Source organism: Aegilops tauschii, chromosome 5, assembly GCF_002575655.3.
Source record: "Aegilops tauschii subsp. strangulata cultivar AL8/78 chromosome 5, Aet v6.0, whole genome shotgun sequence".
In the NCBI taxonomy this organism is placed as follows: domain Eukaryota; kingdom Viridiplantae; phylum Streptophyta; class Magnoliopsida; order Poales; family Poaceae; genus Aegilops; species Aegilops tauschii.
Genome location: NC_053039.3, coordinates 396805514 through 396826647, shown reverse-complemented (window position 1 = coordinate 396826647; position 21134 = coordinate 396805514). Strand labels below are relative to the sequence as shown.

At 45.1% G+C, this 21134-nt stretch overlaps 2 protein-coding genes across 2 annotated transcripts; both read left to right on the top strand.

The window, feature by feature from the left end:
* Positions 1 to 1298: 1298 nt before the first annotated feature.
* LOC109774043 (uncharacterized) lies at positions 1299 to 4951 on the top strand. Its single transcript, XM_020332763.3, has 3 exons — positions 1299 to 3862; positions 3954 to 4044; positions 4133 to 4951. Exons 1-3 carry the CDS (start codon positions 1299 to 1301, stop codon positions 4949 to 4951), a joined length of 3474 nt encoding a protein of 1157 aa, XP_020188352.3.
* An 845-nt stretch (positions 4952 to 5796) lies between these two features.
* LOC120965203 (uncharacterized) lies at positions 5797 to 8530 on the top strand. The gene is made up of 4 exons (XM_040390566.2): positions 5797 to 6059; positions 7427 to 7496; positions 7586 to 7868; positions 7961 to 8530. Exons 1-4 carry the CDS (start codon positions 5812 to 5814, stop codon positions 8353 to 8355), a joined length of 996 nt encoding a protein of 331 aa, XP_040246500.2. The 5' UTR covers positions 5797 to 5811; the 3' UTR covers positions 8356 to 8530.
* The last annotated feature ends 12604 nt before the right edge of the window (positions 8531 to 21134 follow it).

The window sequence follows — 21134 nt, the reverse complement described above, 5'->3', positions numbered from 1 at the left end:
GCAACACTGACAGGTGGGACCCATTTGACAGGTGGGTGAGCGAGCGTTTAATTCCCTAAAAAATGTGCGCTAGCGGGGACTCGAACCCACGACCTGGCGCTGGGTTCGCTCGTTCTGTACCGCTGGGATAGAGAGGGATTGTTGCTAATGTGTGGGTAGTTTTCTATATAGTATATAAAACCACGGCTCTCTCGTATCAGTGACAAGTGGGACCTTCCGACCAGGTGGCGGCGGGTGGCATCGAACAGAGCAACACTTAGCGTTTTTCTAGGTCTTCCGACCAGGTGGCGGTGGGCGGCGGCGGAAGAAACCAGCAGGGGCGGGGTCGGTGGGCAGCGGGCGGCGGGTGGCGGGCGGAAGCAACTAGCAGGGGCGGACGAGGGCGGGGCCGGCGGCCGAAGCAACCAGCAGGGGCCGCTCGCCTTGCCCACGACCTCGCCGCAGGTGACGTCGCCCACGGCCTCGCGGCCGAAGCAACCAGCAGGGGGCGGGGTGGAGGTGGGGGCGGGGCCGGCAGCGGAGGTAACCAGCAGGGGGCGGAGGCGAGGCAGGGCATGGATGCGAAGCGACCAGCAGGGGCATGGGCGACCGACGGTGGTGGGGGCGGGGGCAGGAACGGCGTCCTCGCCCACGCACGGAGAGGCTCGTCGAGCATGGGGGACTCGCCGCCACCGCAAGCACACCTCCCGGTATGCACCCGTCACCTCTTCCCCCCTCACCTCACCCGAGCATGGATTTCAGTGGGAGATGGATTTCAGTCAGATGTTCTTCAGCATAGATGAATTTTGTTGATGCACTGTTAGCAGTTAGGAGATAGCTTGCTTGTTTGGTAGATATTGCATAGATGAATTTTCTTGATGTACTGTTAGGAGTTCTTCAGCTTGTTTGTTAATAATTCTTCAGGCCTTGTTAGGTTAAGATTTGGGGGGAATTTGAGCTAGATGGCCTCAGTTGTTCTTCAATTGTTTGTCTACAGATTGTTAGGATCATAGTAATTGTAATTGATAGAAACAACATAGTATTTGTTAGGAGCTAGCTAGCTTGGTCTTCCCAGAAACATGATCCTTCTAAATCTTGGTTTGGTTTAATTTGAATTAGCCTTCTCTGCAACATTAATTCATGCCAATTTTAGTGTTGGTTTGATTTATAGTTTGGTTTGTTTCAATGTTGTGGTTAGGCAATTAGCATATAAAATTTTCTGGATTTTTAGCTGCGATTACTGCCATCCATTTTCATTAATTAATCTTGATGCACTTAGATTGATTTGCTAAGTTGCAACAATTTGTTGTCTTTGGCAGATGGACGGAAGCTGGATTAGAAAAGGAGTTAGAAAGTTTTCGGAAGAACATATGAAAGGAGTTAATGATTTCATGGCATTTGTTCGGGCAAATTTTGCCAACGATGCTCACATTCTTTGCCCATGCTGTGAATGCCTCAACCGTCCAAGAATGGCTCAAGGAAGAGTGGAAGATCATCTGCTTCTTAATGGGATGTCCAGCACATATGATAGATGGATATATCATGGAGAACCTTTAGACGGACAACCTCAACATTTTGAAGCTGATACACAGGCCCCTCATATGATGGGAGGTGGTGATGTTGGCATTGATTTCATGGAAAAGGTTTTGCGAGATAATGCTGGTTTGGAGGAAGAGGATGGGCATGAAGATGATAGGATTCCTGACCTATTAAAGGATTTGTACGATGCTGAAGATCGTGCTGATGGACAGAAGTCGTTGTTTGTTGAGGTGTTAGAGGAGGCGAAGCGCGCAGCTCATGAAGGGGGTAAATTTTCAAGATTTACCTTCACCGTGAAGTTACTCCACATCAAGTCTTTCTACCGGATTAGCAATGCTGCATTCAACGCAATACTCCGCCTTTTGAGCTTGCAATTCCCTGATAGTTGTGTTCCCAGATCTTATGATGAAGCATTGAGCATAATCCGCAGGCTGGGGTTAGGTTATGTGTCAATACATGTGTGCCCAAATAACTGCGTCTTGTTTCGGAAGGATTTAGCAAAGCATGACAACTGTCCAAAATGCAATGCCTCTAGGTGGAAAGATGCTGATGGGAAGAAGTCAATACCGGAGAAGGTACTGAGGCACTTTCCGTTGATACCAAGGCTGCAGCGGATGTTCATCTCGAAGAAATCATCACGTGAGGTACAGTGGCACCAGCTGAAGCGGCAACCTGTGGACAATGAGCTGAGCCATCCAGCGGACGGAGAGGCATGGAAAGAGTTTGACCGTATACATTTAGATTTTGCTGCAGATCCAAGGAACATAAAACTTGGCATTGCCACAGATGGGTTTAATCCGTTTGGGAACATTACCACGTATTATTGCATGTGGCCAGTTTTTGTGGTGCCGTACAACTTGCCACCATGGGCATGCATGGATCAGTCCAACTTCATGATGTCATTGCTTATCCCGGGTCCAGAGTCTCCAGGAAAGGATTTTGATGTCTTTATGGAGCCCCTCGTAGCAGAACTGCTCCAGCTCTGGACTGGTGTACCTACATACGATGCCTTGAGTCCAGAAGAAAAGTTCAATCTACGTGCTGCAATCATATGGTCCATCCATGATTTCTCGGCTCTGCACACTCTGTCTGGGAGGATCACAGCGGGTTATAAGGCCTGTGTCCATTGTGACAAAGACCCTTGCTCAAAGAGAATAAGGAGCAAGATCTGCTATATTGGGCACCGCCGCTTTCTTCCCCGAAACCATCGCTGGCGAAGAAGCAAAGATTTTAATGGTAAGAATGAAACCCGTGACAAGCCAGCTGAATTCACTAAAGAAGAGCTGGAGCAGCAACTTGAAAAGGTGAAAGATGTGAGACCAGGAAAGCTTGCGAAGAAAAGAAAGCGTGAGGAAGGTCAATGTTGGGACCTGAGGTCTTGTTTGTGGGACCTGCCATACTGGGCTGATCTGAAATTAAGGCATAATCTCGATGTAATGCACATTGAGAAAAACATATGCGAGAATCTGCTAGGGACGTTTCTGAACATTGAAGGGAAGACAAAGGACACGGTTAGTTCTAGGCTTGATTTGGAGGACATGGGCATAAGAGAAGATTTGCATCTACAGCACAATGAAGATGAAGATTCATTTGAAATGCCACGAGCATGGTATACAATGAGTAAAGAACAAAAGCTTGCATTCTGTGAATTCCTAAGAGCGGTGAAATTTCCAGATGGTTATGCTGCTAACCTAGCAAAGTGTGTTACTTCTGATGGATTCAAGCTTTCAGTACTGAAAACCCATGATTGTCACATCCTCCTCCAAAGGATTTTACCGGCGGGCCTCCAAGGAATCATGGACAAGGATATATATGAAGCGGTTGCTGAGCTGGGAAATTTCTTTAGAGAACTGTGTTGCAAAACACTCAAGTTAACTGTCCTGGAAAGACTTGAAAAAGAAATCCCAATTATTCTTTGCAAGCTCGAGAAGATTTTCCCTCCAGCTTTCTTCTCCGTGATGGTCCATTTGGCAGTGCACTTACCAGAAGAGGCAATGCTTAGAGGCCCTGTGCAATACGGTTGGATGTACCCAATCAAAAGAAGGCTGCTTACTTGTAAGCGTTATGTGCGAAACACGGCAAGACCTGAAGGTTCTATTGCTGAAGCATATGTCGTTGACGAGTGCTTGACTTTTTGCTCTAGATACTTTGGCGATGTGGAAACAAGATGGAACCGACCGGGCAGAAATAGAGAGCGGTTTGATTCGCAAAGTGGTGATGTCTCTGTTTTCAACCATGGTGTGAACTTTCTTGGAGCCTCACAATACTTGGAGGCTGGTGATGAGTATGACAAGATGGTTTGGTATGTGCTCAGCAATTGCGCCGAGGTTCTACCATATATCGAGTACGTTATATCTTGTGCACTCATTATATTTTTTTTGCTTGGGTTGGCACCAGCCTAATGTTTTAATTCACATGTTTTGTTTGCATTGCAGGAAATGCAAGGAAGAGTTAAATCAGGAAGAAAGCAAGATCAATGTTGATAAAAGGGTTGCCAAGGGGTTTGCTAATTGGTTTAAGAATCATGTGAGATCTTTAGCCACATGTTTGATGTTTTCTGTGTTATTCACCAATTGTTAAATACCATTGTTTGCTAAATGGTTTATTTGTGCAGATTGGAAAGTTGCATGAGGAGAAGAAGGTCAGTGATGATCTATTTGCTTTGGCATGCTTACCGGATAAGCGAGTGAGAGTGTATTCAGCATGCATTGCTGACGCTGTCCGGTACCACACCGTTGACCGCGAGGAAAAAAGGAAGACACAGAATAGTGGAATCGTCACTGAGGGGTCACATGATCGTGAGATCATTGACTTCTATGGTCAGTTGAGAAGCATCGTAGAGTTGCAGTACAACTCTAGTGGAGGCATCCATCGCTCGGTTGTCTTATTTCGCTGTGACTGGTTTGAGCTTGGTAGCAAGAAGAAGAGAGACTCTTTTGTCAAATATGATGGCCACTTCAAAAGCATCAACACTGCAAGGTGCTGGTATAAGAGTGATCCCTTTATTCTAACAACACAAGCAACAATGGTGTTTTATCTGCCAGACACTCTTTTGCACGGAAAATGGCGAGTTGTGCAAAACTTTGAGCACAGACACTTGTGGAGTGTGACTAAAACTGAAGTGGAAAAGGGCCCCGGTGATGGTGGACTAACATACCAAGATGATGACTCTACGGAAGTTCCATTGCAAGATGATGATGACTCTATGGAAGTTCCGGTGCAAAGCAGAGTGCGAAGGGACCGGGAACGTGTGATCATTGATGCTGCAACAGTTGAAGGCATCAAGAAAAGAAGAAAGGTGGTAGCGGATGGACATGAGAGCGAGGATGAGGAAAACAGGACTGATCATACTATACTGCAATATTGTAGTGATGATGAGGAAAATAGGAGTGGGCATAGAGTTCCTTGTTTTCGTATCGACGACGATGAGTAGCGAAGGTAAATTTGGTCTCCTTGGTGATCTAATGCTATTTTGTCTCCTTGGTAGTTGTTGTTGATGTGATCCTGATGTAATGTTTGTACTACAAATCTCTCCCGGTACCAAAATGCATGAGACTGTGTAGTGATGGAAGATGATGGTTGAAGATACAATGCAAAATGATGTAGTTTTGGTGATCATGAAGTTTTGGTGATGGAAGATACAATGCAAAATGAAGATGTTGTTTTGGTGAACTGAAGATGCAAAATGTTGTTTTTTTGGTGAACTGAAGATGTTGTTTTTAGAGCTGTTTTTCTGAACTGAAGATGTTATGGTGTAAAATGCTAATTTTTTGAACTGAGTAGTTTTGGTGATCATGTAGTTTTGGTTGTCATGTAAAAGTTTACAAAATGATGTGATCCTTAAGTTATTTTGAACTGAAGATGTTGCTTTGATCACCAAAATTCAGTTTTGGGTTTGATCATGTAGTTTTCAGAGCTGTTTTGGTCAGAACTGAAGATGTTGCTTTAACTGAATTTTGCTTCAACTGAACATGGGCGCGCTCCATCAGACAGCTGTGAGCAAAAAAATATGCGCGAGTGGGGACTCGAACCCACGACCGTGCGCTCATTTCACTGTGTTTCTACCAGTGGGCTAGGAAGAGGCTACTGGTCTTCTCCTCTATGCCATCTCTTTTAAACTCATCAAACTAGTCAAATATCAAACACACACCTCGCTGACAAGTGGGCCACTCGACCCACTCGCTGACAAGTGGGCCATTTTTCTACTCTACCCAAGCTACCAAAAAATATGCGCACGGCCAAAAAATATGCGCCAGCGGGGGCTCGAACCCACGACCGAGGGCTTGTTTCAACATGTTCACTACCACTGAGCTAGGAAGAGACTGTTGGTTATGTACCCGAACGAAACTACGTGTGTTGGAGAGAGTGGTTGTCTCTCAAACAAGTGGACCCTCCTCTCCCGCAACTGACAAGTGGACCCTCCTCCTCTCATTTCCCCATTCTTTTCCTTCCTCTCCCGCAACTCCTTCCTCTCTGTCGTCGTCGCCGCCGCCGCAGCTCATCTCCTTCCTCTCTGCCACCGCCGCCACCGACCGCTGGAGGTTTGAATCCGCTGCCTTCCTCTCTCGCAACTCCTTCCTCTTCTGATAGGTTAGGGTTTTCTGCTGCTGTTTACTGGATTCGATTAGGGTTTGAATGGATTAGGGATTAGATTCTCTTAGGGTTTGATTCGAATGGAGGGGGAGTGGGTGGGGTGGTGTTGTTCTGGCCTTGGATTAGGGTTCGTTTGGAAATTTGGGTTAGATAATTTGAAAGCCCACAACTAAGCTGACTGACCTAGCAAAATATGATTTGAATCCTTCCTCTTAACTTAGTAGCAAAATATGATATGGTTCAAATTAGTTAAAGTAGATAGATTAGGTTTCTTATCTACTATTGAGGCCCTGTTGATGTTGATGTTTTTGGTGCTAGCAAAATATGGAATGAGTAGAAGAAGAAAACAGAGTGTTGTTGATGTTTTCGCCATCAGAAATGTCCTTGTTTTTGCTAAGATAGAGTAGTAGCAAATTGAGGCCATTGCCATTTATAGTAGTATTCCAAATTGAGGCCTTGGCAAACACATGTAGTAAATATCCAACTTGGCTCTGACACTAGTAAGATCAGACTCATATCTTCCCATATGGTTCATTTATAGATATGCAAAGGGGCAGATATGTTCATATATGTTCATTTATAGATATAGATATGTTCATGCAGATATCTGCCCATATGTTGGATTAGATATGTAGATATCTGCCATATCTACATGTCTGCCCATTTATAGATATTTGATATGGGCAGATATGTTCATTTATAGATATAGATATGTTCATTTATAGATATGGGCAGATATGCCTTTTAGAGTAGACATGGGCAGATATGGTCCTTTTATAGTAGCAAATTGTTTTGCCATTGAGATTGAGATTGAATATTTGTGTAGTGTGACCGAACATTGAGATTGTTTTCTGTTTCTTTCGATGATTTGTGTGGTTCAGTTTCTGAAGTAAACTGGAGATGTTAGAAATTTGATGGTTGCTGTCCATATATCTCAACTTATGAACATATCTGTCCAAATTTGATGGTTTCTGAAGTAAACTGTATATATATCTCCACTTATGAACATATCTGTCCAAATTTGATGGTTTCTGAACATGTGCCTTAACTCCTTTTCTGTCATTTGGTGTCCATGGATTGAAATGTTGGCTGTTATATATTGATTGTAGTATATTTGTGCATGTTAATTCAGTGTTTGTATTGATTTGATGCCAATGTTCAGAAACAATATTTTGATGTTGCTGTTGCTGTTGTTATTCTTGTTGTGGTTACCTGAAATGTTGATATTCTACTTTTTTGAAGCGCTTGTTTCCTATTTATGTCCAGTCCTGTTTATGGTAACTTGTTGTTTAATTTACAATGCTGCTTTTCACAGAAGTGAGATGGCTGGCTTGGAAGGTTTCGAGTTCTTCGAGATCGTAATTGAGAAATCTTGCAGTAGGCAGGTATATTTATCATCACTCATTTCTTTATCATCACTATGTTGTCTAGTGCTTGATTGGTACAATTAACCACTGCTTGACCCTCGCTGCAGAGGCTACCTGACAAGTTTGCGAAGATGCTCGCCGGCCATGAGCCCCACAAAGTGAAGCTGCGGGAGGCCGGCAGCGGGCTTCGCAGGCTGTGGGACGTGTTGGTGGTGTTCGATGGTGAAGGCCACATGTACCTAGGGCCCGGCTGGGAGCAGTTCGCCCGCGCCCATGAGCTACAGCTCAGGCACTTCCTTGTCTTCCGCTACGACGGTGACGCCATGTTCACCGTGAAGATGTTCGACAACACCATGTGCCGCATGTACTACCATCACGACGACGATGCCAGTAAGCTCTCTGCCTCTCTTCTTCCTGTCCTTTTGGCTTCCTCTACCTGCATGACGACAACACCATGTTCACACTTTGTTGCATTTGGCCAGGCAATGGGAGCAGCAGCAGGGATGACGAGGAGCGGAGTGGGGATGACGAGGAGCAGAGCGGGGATGCCGAGGAGCAGCCTATTCTGGCTAACGACGACCCTGCTATGTTGGTTGCGGATGACGACCTTGCTATGGTGGTGGCTGACGACGACCCTGCTATGGTGGTGGCGGACGACGACCCTGCTATGGTGGTGGCTGACGATGACCTCGCGATTGTGGTGCCTAATGATGACCTCGCAATGGTGGTGCCTGACAATGACCTCGTGATGGTGGTGGCGCCTGCAATCCCACAGCTTGGCTACAGGACCATGCCAATTATGGTAGAGGAGTACATCCGCGTTGGGATTCGCCACTCTGAGCGCATCAAGTTGATGAAGGAGAAGAAGGAGGAGTGAAGATGTTAAGAAATGAAGTGGCAATGTTAAGCATGTTAGGTTTAAGCTTGTTAGTGTAATCTGAACATGTCAATGTTAAGTATGTCAGGTTTAATTTTGTGCATGCTCATGGATGCTGTATGACAGTGCCATCTAAACATGTCAATTTCTTAATTATGAATATTCAGTTTGGTAATTGATAGGAATTGAAATTTTTTATGCATGCTCATGGATGAAAGATAAAATTATGGGTTTTTGTGCATGCTCATGTATGAAACAATATAAGTTTCATTTTTTGAATGCTAAAAACATGACACAAACCCTAGCCATGGACGGCCGCCGCGACGAAATCGGCCGGTTTTTGAAAACATCGTAAAAAAATCAAAAAAATCAAAAAAATGGGAGACCTCCGTGTAACATCATCAAATGTGGCCTACCAACTAGCAAAAATACTAAACTTGCAATACCGGTGTTTTCTTGAAAAAGTGTTCTCAAAAACGACCTACCATGAATGAAGATTCATGGCTTTCAAGCCAAACTAGCAATGATATGGCCGTATTCGTTGAATAGTTTTTCATAATATGCCAAAATTTGGCGCATGCCTCCGTCTTGTGATGGCAAACAATGTTGCCAAAGCGAGGTTCCAACTTGTTTAACAAAAAATCGTTTTTCATTCTTTGAATGCTAAAGACATGCGTTTTTCGTGAAGCGGCTACAAGGAGGGTCACCCCAAACGGCGCCATTCCATGTCTATCTCAAAGTAGACCCTGTTTTACGGACGGTCGCCAAAAAGCATGCATTTCCGACCCTCGTAGCTACTCCCGGCCATTCTGACCACCTTCGGCCGATTCAGCTGGAACCAGCTGGAATTTGAACTGCAGGTCCTCCATAGCTTGCCCGTTATTTTTGCCAAAAATCATTTTTAGCTTCACAGGTAGGCATTTCATCAAAGAATCGACAACAGATTGGCACGACTCAAACCCTAGCCACGGACGGCCGACGCGACGAAATCGGCCGGTTTTTTAAAACATCGTAAAAAATTCAAAACAAATCAAAAAAATGGGAGACCTTCGTGTAACATCATCAAATGTGGCCTACCAACTAGCAAAAATACTAAACTTGCAATACCGGTGTTTTCTTGAAAAAGTGTTCTCAAAAACGACCTACCATGAACGAAGATTCATGGCTTTCAAGCCAAACTAGCAATGATATGGCCGCATCCGTTGAATAGTTTTTGATAATATGCCCAAATTTGGTGCATGCCTCCGTCTTGTGATGGCAAACAATGTTGCCAAAGCGAGGTTCCAACTTGTTTAACAAAAAAACCGTTTTTCATTTTTTGAATGCTAAAGACATGCGTTTTTCGTGAAGCGGCTATAAGGAGGGTCACCCCAAATGGCGCCATTCCATGTCTATCTCAAAGTAGACCCTGTTTTATGGACGGTCGCCAAAAAGCATGCATTTCCGACCCTCGTAGCTACTCCCGGCCATTCAGACCACCTTCGGCCGATTCAGCTGGAACCGGCTGGAATTTGAACTGCGGGTCCTCCATAGCTTGCCTGTTATTTTTGCCGAAAATCATTTTTAGCTTCACAGGTAGGCATTTCATCAAAGAATCGACAACAGATTGGCATGACTCAAACCCTAGCCACGGACGGCCGCCGCAATGAAATCGGCCGGTTTTTGAAAACATCGTAAAAAGTTCAAAAAAAATCAAAAAAAGGGAGACCTTCGCGTAACATCATCAAATGTGGCCTACCAACTAGCAAAAATGCTAATCTTGCAATACCGGTGTTTTCTTGAGCTATTCGCTATGATTTTAACCATGGTTTCTACAAAGTTTACAAAAAAAACCTGATTTTTTCTGCCTCCAAACCTGTAAAAACTGGTGAAAATTTCCCTCCCACCCCACCAAAATTTCCCTCCTAGCACCAAATTTTCCCTCCCACCCCACCAAAATTTCCCACCACTTCTCTCCCACTACCAGGCGGGTCCCACCACTCCCTCTCCCACTAACACGCGGGATCCCCTCCCCTCCCCTCCCAAAATTTCCCCATTCCCCTCCCCTCTCCCCGACGAACCCTAGCTTCTCCCTCCCTCCCCTGCTCCGCGCCGCCCCGCCGACAACCACTCCCTCCCCTGCTCCGCGCCGCCCCGCCGCCCGTCCTCTGCTCCGCCTCTTCCCGACGAATCCCCACAACCCTAGCCACCCCACAACCCTAGCCACCCCTCCCCTGCTCCGCGCCGCCCCTCCCCTGCTCTGCGCCGCCCCGCCGCCCCTCCCCTACTCCGCGCCTCCCCGACGACGAATCCCCCCTCCCCTCTCCCCTCCACGACGGCGGCTACGTCGATGACATCTATGGCTACATCGACCACCCCGGCTACGACTACGTCGACGACGGCGACTACATCGACGATGGTGGCTACATCGACGACGGCGACTACATCATCTACATCATCGACGATCGACGACGGCAGGTATGTTGCTCTCCTCGATCCATCTCCCCTCGATGTTTAGATCTTCTAGGGTTCGGTAGATCCCCCTCATGGGTTCTCCTAGGGTTCATGGGGATGGATCGACGCGGGTTAGGGTTAGGATTCATGGGATTAGGGTTAGGGTATACGTTGCTCTCTGGTTCATGGGGTAGGATCGATGGGGATTCATGGGGATGATCTCCCTATGGTTCATGGAGTTCATGGGGTTAGGGTTCATTGGTTTCATGGGGGTCTGAGTGCATGTTCTAAATTGCCTCCCTATGCATGATTTCAATTGTTGTTAAGAGTATGCGCATGTTCTCAAGGGTTAGCCTACACAAAGCCACTTACTTGCAATTGTTGTTGGTCTATATGGGTTGATATAGCAAATCATTCATGCCTATGAGAATGTCCATAATTCTTTTTTCTGTTCCATTCTGATGAGAATGTGCTGCTGCACATTGATTATGATGAGTAATCTGATTTGTATGGGGTTGGATTCATGGGGTTAGGGTTTTGTGGGGAGGTGGTTCTTTATTCTAGATTTTGTATGCTCTATTTGATTGTGCATCCCTGTCAATGACTCTGACATGGCCTGTGGCTTGATATTATTCTAGATTGTTGCTTAATGTTTTGCGTTGTCATGTGGATGCCCTATGGCAGCTCATCCATGGCCTTGTTTGTCCTGCAGGTCATTGAGCAGCATCAGGAGGAGGAGCTCAAGCACGGCTACCACGACGCACCACCAGAAAAGCAGGTTATTGTCCATCTCCATCTCCCTCTCCCTCTGCTGCCAATCCTGTTATTTGTTCTTGATTATGGTCACCACTAAATCTAAAGCTCTGTAGTTGTTGTTCCCATGCTATCTAGGGCTTGTAGGTTCCCATTCATGTTTGTTATCTATCCTGTGAGATCCTGCCATGCTTTGGTTTACATATGGATGATCTAGTTCCATAGCTATGTTCCTGGGTTTGCTAAATTGGTTAGTGGCAGTGTTGATCTCTCATTGCTTCCTATGGGACTCTGGTGTTCATATAGAAAGCTTCCTGCTCACTGCACTACTAGAGTAGTTAATGTAGGTGTGATATATGCTCTCTGGATTGGTCTAATTAATTCATGGTGTTCATTACTAAATGATTAAGTCCATCTGCCATTTCTCTGAGCTTTATTCTATTGATTATCTGGCTGTGTTAGTTTGTTACTTTGTGCTACTTTTATGTAATGACACCAATTAACTTAGTTGAGTTATGTACATTGCTACCCCCTGCTTTATGTAGTCAAGATTTTAAGGCATGCTTCATATCCTTCCTGTGTACATGCATGCTTGTTTAGTGCAATTACATGGTTGCTTAATTAATTTAACTACATCCCTATATTGTTGATCCAGCAAGTTTGCTTCACATGTATTATTACTGATGCATTGCTACACCTGTGTGTGCATGCTGGTTCAAGTGCTTTCCTTTATTGATACAAGTGCATCATTCTACTTTGTCCCTGTTATATCTCATTCTTGTTTATTTTATTTTGCAAGCTATTATAGAAACGTTCCAACCACCTCAAGATCATCCATTGCAAGGAGGACAAGGTCAAACATGAGGCCAACCGTTGGTATGCAACTTGCTCCTTGTGGTTATACTGTTAGTTTCATAAAATCTGTGTCTTAATATGCTAAGTGAAATGTATTACTGCAATCTGAATAAGCTGGCTTAATTGTGCATGTGTGCTGTTAGTCTTCCTTACCTGAATAACTAGGATTAAATGATAATAAAATATCAGAAGATATGTTTGGTTGTCTGTCCATGCATTCCAAACATTCACCTAATAGTTACGTTTCCTTTATCATGCAAAGAAGAGCCTCTCACCAAGTACGAGAAGGTTAGGGCTAGAAATATCATGAGGAACAATCGGATGTTCCAGTCCCTTGGCATCGGTGCAATAGCGTCGATGCTTAGGAAAACAAATGGTGTACAAGAAGGTAGAAGTGATGACGTTCAAGAAGGTAGTGGAGTTATCAATGATGACCCAGAGTACAATCCTAAGGAGGATGAAGTTATTGATGGAGAGGAAGTGGATGATGTTGTAGTGAACAAAACTGTTAAGGTGCAAACTCTGTCTTGCTTGGAGGGTTGGGGTTCTTTTATGCTATGTGTTTCCTTGTGCTCACATATTTCTCTTGTGATCTAATGCTTTTTCCGTGCTGTTTATACAAGGCACTGAAGGAATCTAGGACGAAGAGGCCTGGTGTTAAGAAGACAGTCAGCAAGAAGAAGAAGAGCTCAGAAACATCTGCTGCAATGCCTCCAGGAAGGGTGATGGCCCTAGCTCTAGGACAAAAAATAGGATCCTGGAACCTGATGAACCTGCCCATGATAGAGTCACAAGGCAGAAAGCAAAGATGGCGACTGCGACAGACCATCAGGAAAGTCTGCTGCGCGTGGACTCTGAGGCCTCGGTGCAAATGGGTGATGAGTTGCCGCCCATGGATGAAGGAACCACTCTCAGCATGGATGGAAGTGGCACTGTCTGCCTAGATGAAGGAGGAACTATCTGCATTGATGAAGCAGGCACTGTCCACACAGACCTCAGCCCTGATGCACCTTCTATTGACAGGAATGCTGTCATCAATGAAGAAGAACAGCAGCTTTTGCTTCAATCAGGCAAGTTGACCTTTGCAATGCTATCTTTTACTAGTGCATTTTCCAAATGGAATGATCATGTATGCTTTTGTCGATTCCTGCATTTGTCGATTTCTATTCTAATTTATGAGTTCAATTTCATTTTCAGATGCAATGACTACCAAGACTAGACTTAGAAAGGGCAAAGGGCTAGAGAGAATCACCAAGTCGCTTGGTAGCAAGGTGCCTATCCAAATTGCCGAAGGGATGAAGCGTCTAGAGAAGCCTCTGCAGGCAGCAAAGCTTGCTTCTGAGTGTGGACTCGTTGCAAGAAGCCATCTTCCGGTTCTTCATCACTTCAAGCTATACAAAAAATGCTAGTCTATTGGAGAACTACATTGGGAAAGTTGCTGTAAGCTACTTGTTTCATAGTTAATGTGCTATCTATTTTCTGTTACACCTATGCATGATCACTACTATTGTTCCTACCTTGTTTGCTGTCTTGGTAGGCAAATTTTGAGATGAACACGGACTCGGACACCATCAAGACCGCGTGCAAAGATATTCTGCAGAAACATTCAAAGAACATACGCCATCAGATCAAGAAGAAGTATTTTGACACCGTAGCCGCAAACAAAGTCAGCATTAAGTCTCCGGTTCCAGATCTGACGGATGGTGAATGGCAAGCTCTGGTGGAGATGTGGTCTACCCCAAGACACAAGGTTTGTCTCTGCTTTGTTTGATGCTTTATGTTCTGCACATGATATGCTAGTGCTAGATCATGCTGACAGTATGCTTTTTTGTAGGAAACCTGTGTGTCGAACAAGATGAATCGAGAAAAAGTCGTGTACAATCAGAGAGCTAGTTCCAGGCACTACACAGCACACATTTTTGCCACTGTGAGAACTTTTCTCTAGAGACCTTACCGTTTGATCCTCGTTGAATAACATTTCTGATTCTTGCTGAATAACATTTTGATTTTTGTTGAAAAACATTTCAGAAAGAAGAGCGTAAGGGTGAGGAGCTGTCTGCGATCGACTTGTTTAAGGCCACCCACAACAGCAAGAAGCACGGGTTTTCGGAGCCAGTCAAGACTGCTATAGTAAGTCACTCCATGCTTTGTCCATGCCTTGTTTGATTCACAGCCAGCTTTTATGCTGTTTGATGCTTTGATGATTTGATGTTGTTTGATTCGGAGCCACTCAAGAACACACGCTATGTTCCATGCTTTGATGATGTTTGATAGTTCAACAAAGATATCAGAACTTGTTGTAGCTATTTGTTGCATTTTTTATGATATGATGAAATTTGATCTGAATGTTAGTTTGATGATCGGCTCACTCGGGAAGCCATCTTATATAGAACCACCATTGTAGGCTTAATGAAGCGATCATATTGCTCCAATCGCATGTCTCCAGGTCACATAAGTTACTAGTCAAATAATGCTGTCAAGTTACTAGTCATCATCTTCTTCTGTTTGAGTTTGAGTAAAATAATGTATAGATTTTGTGTGCTGGTTTGGTTACTTCAAATAATCCATTGGTGTGTTGGTTTGGTTTCTCTTGCTTGGTTTGGTTTGCAAAATGTGAAATAGATCTCCCACTAATGCCTATCATTTTCCTCCATATGCTAGCTTGAGATGGAAAAAATGAAGGACGCGCCGGTACCAGAAGGTGAAGAGCCAAAGTCTGCTGTTGAAATTGTCGAAGAAGTGCTCAAGACCGAAGTCAAGCAAAGCACATTCCTCAGGAATGTTGGGCTCCAGTCATCTAGGAACAACTCCGGCAAAGCAACTGCTGAAGTGGCTGCTCATGTTCGTGACCTTGAGCAGAAGCTAGAGAGGTCTGAGCTTCAAGCTGAAGTGATGCAAGAAGAATTGGCGGCAATCAAGATGAAGGCGGAAGAAGCTGAAGCTGCACGCGACAAGGAACTTGAGCTGCTGCGCAAGAAGTCTCAAGAGCAGGAAGAGAAGTTAGCCCACTTGATGGCTCTCTTTGGAGCTAAGGTAGTTTGATGGCTGTGCAGTTTGTCTTTGAACCTGTGATCTGATGCAGTTTGTCGTAGTTTGAAGGCTGGGAAGTTATATCGTAGTAGGTCGTGAACTTATGCAGTTTGTTGCATTTTGCACTTTGCAAGTGAACCTGGGAGCACTTGTGAACCTGGGATCTTGTGAACCTGGGAGCACTTGTGAACTTGGGAGCACTTGTTGTTGAACCAGTGAACTTGTGATGGCTCATTTTGGAACCAGTGAACTTGTGATGGCTATGTGCAGTTCTGAAGCTGTGTAGTTATGCATTTTCTGAATTATTTGAGTTTTGTTTGGATCACAGAATATTATTTGGATTAATTGGGCTCTAAATTGGTTGGACTGCAAAAAGGCCGAGGCCCAAACAAGAATTTGACTAAAAAGGCTTGGGCCTAAAAAAAGAGTTGACTGTAAAAAAAAGTTGGTAAAAGGTTGCATCCAAGAAAATAAAAAGGCCAAGGCCCAAATTAGAACTAGACTAAAAAGGTTGTCGCCCAAAACAATAGCGGACTTTTAAAAAAATCATCAGAAAAAGGCTCCATTCCCAGAAAATAAAGGCCAAATTATTGGGCCAGGCCCATGCAGATGAGCAAAACAAAGAGAAAAAAATAAATGGGCTGAATTATTGGGCTTGGCCCATGAAGACGGCCGAAATGGACCGGGCTGATTCTATTTTACGAACTTTTCGTTTGGTCGTAATTCTGTCACGTCAGCTTGCCACGGTGGATCTGACGTGGTGTGGGCGGATTGCTAGTGACCAAAATAATTGGTCGTTAAATCTATGACCTTTTTTTTGGTCATAAACGTCTACGACTATTCCAGAAGAAAGGTCGTTAATTCCAGTTTATGAGGGCCAGCTTTTGACCATTTGTTTTTGGTCACAAAAAGGTCACAAAAGGAAAACTATGACCATTCAGTGACCAATAGTAGTGCTCATAAGTTGACATATTTCTTGTAGTGCTCGAAAAGCTACGTCAGGCCACCTATTATGCACAACTCCAAATAAGCTGAAACTTTACAGAGTTTTTTTATGGAATATTTTAAGAATGTTGGAGCAAATAAATACCAGACGGGGCCCACCAGGTGCGCACAACACACCTGGGCGCGCTAGGGAGCCCAGGGGCGCCATGGTGGGTTGTGCTCACCCAGGCCCACCTCCAATGCCCATATTCTGGTATATAAGTCATTTTGACCTAGAAAAAAATAAGGAGAGGACTTTCGGTACACAGCGCCGCTGTCTCAAGGCGGAACTTGGGCAGGAGCACTTTTTACCTCCGGCGGAGCCATTCCGCCGGGGGGGAACTTCCCTCCCGAAGGGGGAAATCATCATCATCATCATCACCAACAACTCTCCCATCTTGGGGAGGGCAATCTCCATCAACATCTTCAACAGCACCATCTCCTCTGAAACCCTAGTTCATGTCTTGTGTTCAATCTTTGTACGGGAACTATAGATTGTTGCTTGTGGGTGACTACTAGTGTTGATTACATCTTGTAGTTGATTACTATATGTTTTATTTGGTGGAAGATTATATGTTTAGATCCAATATGCTATTTAATACCCCTCTGATCTTGAGCATTATTATCATTTGTGAGTAGTTACTTTTGTTCTTGAGGTCACGGGAGAAATCATGTTGCAAGTGATCATGTGAACTTGATATGTGTTCGATATTTTGATAGTATGTATCTTGTGATTCCCTTAGTGGTGTCATGTGAACGTCGACTACATGACACTTCACCATATTTGGGCCTAAGGGAATGCATTGTGGAGTAGTTATTAGATGATGGGTTGCGAGAGTGACAGAAGCATAAACCCTAGTTTATGCGCTATTCCGTAAGGGACTGATTGGATCCAAAAGTTTAATGCTATGGTTAGAATTTATTCTTAATAACTTTCTCATAGTTGCGGATGCTTGTGAGAGGGTTAATTATAAGTAGGAGGTTTGTTCAAGTAAGAACAGCACCTAAGCACCGATCCACCAACATATCAAATTATCAAAGTAGGGAACACAAATCGAACCAACGTGATGAAACTGACTAGATGAAATTCCCGTGTACCCTCAAGAACGCTTTGCTTACTATAAGAGACCGTTTTGGCCTGTCCTTTTCCTCAAAACAATTGGGCTATCTTGCTGCACTATTGTTACTACTATCATTACTTGCTCGTTACAAATTATCTTGCTATCAAACTACTCTGTTACTTACAATTTCAGCATTTGCAGACATTACCTTGCTGAAAACCACTTGTCATTCCTTCTGCACCTCGTTGGGTTCGACACTCTTACTTATCAAAAAGAGCGACAATTTATCCCCTATACTTGTGGGTCAGCAAGGGTCTGCGCAGATGAGGAAGAATGACAGAAAAAGGGTCGTTCAAAGTCAGGGGAGATTTGATGAAATTTGCGGGGTGGGGGTCATGTATGGATCCGATGTGGCGGACACACTAAGGCACATCTGTTCCTCCTCATATCCGCCCAATATATGGGCTGGATATTGATACGTCCATTTTGCATCATGTTTTCTTACTATTGTTTATGATGTTTTATCCATAATAATGCTTTTTGGAGTAATTCTAATGCCTTTTCTCTCATAATTTGCAAGGTACACTCAAAGAGGGAGGATTCCGGCAGCTAGAAATCTGGACCTGGAATAGCTACACAAGCTACCTATTCTGCACAACTACAAAAAAGATGAAACTTCACGAAGATTTTGTATAGAATATTTAAGGAATATTGGAGCAAATAACAACCAGAGGGGGCCCACCAGGTGGGCACAACCCACCTGGGCGCGCCAGGGAGCCCAGGCGCGCCCTGGTGGGTTGTGCTCACCCAGGCCCACCTCGGGTGCCCATTTTCTGGTATATAGGTCATTTTGACCCTGAAAAAATAAGAAGGATGACTTTTGGGACGGAGCGCCGCCGTCTCAAGGCGGAACTTGGGCAGGAGCACATTTGCCCTCCGGCGGAGCAATTCAGCTGGGGGAACTTCCCTCCCGGAGGGGGAAATCATCGTCATCATCATCACCAACAACTCTCCCATCTTGGGGAGGGCAATCTCCATCAACATCTTCAACAGCACCATCTCATCTCAAACCCTAGTTCATCTCTTGTGTTCAATCTTGTTACCGGAACTATAAATTGGTGCTTGTGGGTGACTAGTACTGTTGATTACATCTTGTAGTTTATTACTACATGGTTTATTTGGTGGAAGATTATATGTTCAGATCCATTATGCTATTTAATACACCTCTGATCATGAGCATGATTATTATTTGTGAGGAGTTACTTTTGTTCTTGAGGTCACGGGAGAAATCATGTTGCAAGTAATCATGTGAGTTTGATATGTGTTCGATATTTTGATAGTATGTATGTTGTGATTCCCTTAGTGGTGTCATGTGAACGTCGACTACATGACACTTCACCATATTAGGGCCTAAGGGAATGCATTGTGGAGTAGCAATTAGATGATGGGTTGCGAGAGTGACAGAAGCTTAAACCCCAGTTTATGCGCTATTCCGTAAGGGACCGATCGGATCGAATGGTTTAATGCTATCACTACTGCAGGATGCTGCTAACGCGACACTACAATCAGAGACCCTTCGAGAAACTGTGTGTGATGCCATAATTGCAAACAGTGGTGTATGAAAACCGTCAAAAATGTCTAAATCTTTTGCGATGACGGATGCATCAAACATGGTTCAAGTTTTAGTTGCATGTGCGATGAACGGAATACGGTTCAGTTCAATTAACTGTTTGCGATGAGGAGGAACAAAAGAAACGGGCAGCCAGATGAAGGCGTGTGCGATACACGACATACGGTTCACTCGCATGAACTGTTTGTGATTAGGCAACACAAAAGAAACGGGCAGCCAGATGAAGGTGTGTGCGATATACAGCATATGGTTCACTCGGATGAACTGTTTGTGATTAGGCAAGAGAACGGAAACGGTTCAATATAACAAGATGTGTGTGATACGCGGCAAACAGGTCTGTAATCAGAAATGTGTGCGAAGACCAATAATAACGCAGACGATTGCTTCTAATAAGACGTATGTGATATGCTCTGTCTACACAACATCTATTGGCCATTGTGGGACGGGTGATCATTCGGATACACCATAAGGATGTGAAGATGCATTCCTATCAACAAGGACTAGCTGTTCCACCAGTAGCTCATGTAAGAAAACTATCAAGTTAAGTGTGCTCAGGCTGGAGCAGCCATCAGATGGGTGACTGGATGGGAAGTTGTGTCGATGTTAAATTAGGTGATGGGATGGATCATTTCGGTCAAATGACCGAAATGCCTCATTCCCTCAGCTAATTTAACCTTGAGGTCCTTGTTTTTATTTTTTAACACATGTTAAAGAAGGTTTACCGCATTACTTTTTGACAATGTACGATATGTGGCATACAGTTGATCCATCCGACCTATTTGTGATGGAATAGGCCGTGTGTGTTGTGGGCAAACGCTTGCTAGTATTCAACCGTTTGGGATTGATGAATTCATCACCGACGGCTTCCCTAGTGTGGTCCGTGTTCATCTGATCATCATCTACGACTTGTGCTAGCTCGATGCTAAGTTTCCATTAGTTGATGGCGTTTTATGAACACGCTACCGTTTCCCGCCATTTCCTCACCTGTTCCCCGCCACCCTGCTATATTGCGCATAGGGGGGCGCGATGCACGGAGGCGACAAGCGCAGCCTGTAGCACATCGACCTTTTCCAAGCATGTCAACCCACCAAAGTGCCGCCTCTGCCATCAACCTCATCGACGAGGAAAATGAGCAGGCGCCACAGCCCGTCGAGGCCGAGGTGCTCCCCGGCAACGCGATGGACGACGCTGTGATGCGCGTCATCGCCAGGGTTGAGCAGACCTTTGGCGCATGGCGCTTGAGCGCCGCGGATCAAGATAGGCATGTCAGCGCCGACAGGCTGCAGCTCGCCAAACAACATGATCGATGGCGCGCCGCAGAGCAAGCTAGGCGCGTCCGCGCCGATAGGCTGCGGCTCGCCGCACGGCGAGACCGTTGGAGCGCCGCAGAGTGAGAGGCACGGCGTGCCGCACAGCAACAGCGGATCCATCAGCGCTTGCCTGCTGTCGACACGGCGTCGCAGCTGGGTACACGTCCCATCAGTACCCCCATTCCTCGCCAGGAGTGGGCAGAGGCCCTCAGCACCGTACTTGCACCCGAGGCCGGCCGCGCCGTACTTGCACCGGACGCCCGCCGCGCCGTTCGCGTGGGTGCCGCCGTTCGCCTTGTCAGCGGCCCGCTGGATGCCAACGCTCTGGTCCGTAGGCTCGACCGCCTCCTTGGCCCAGGTCCACCTAGGCGCAGTAGAGGAACATGGCCGTCGCATCCTCGAGCTGGTGATCTCCGATGAAATAGCCAACTTGGAGCTCGAGATCGCACTCCAGATGTACCGCGAGTGTGTCGATCGCTTGGACGAACGCCTGCACGAGTTCAGGCAGAGCCAAGAGCTACCCTAGGCAAGGGTTGCTGGTCATGGTCTCATGGACGTGTTTTATTTTGGAAAGTCGTTTCGACGTGGATAGCTATGTATTCACAGCAATCATAGTATTGCTCTATTTATTGCTCTGTTTCAATGTGTGTACTCTGTTTTCCGTTCTTATATGTTCTGTATCGATGTGTGTATATACGCTATCCATTCTGTATATGTGGATGA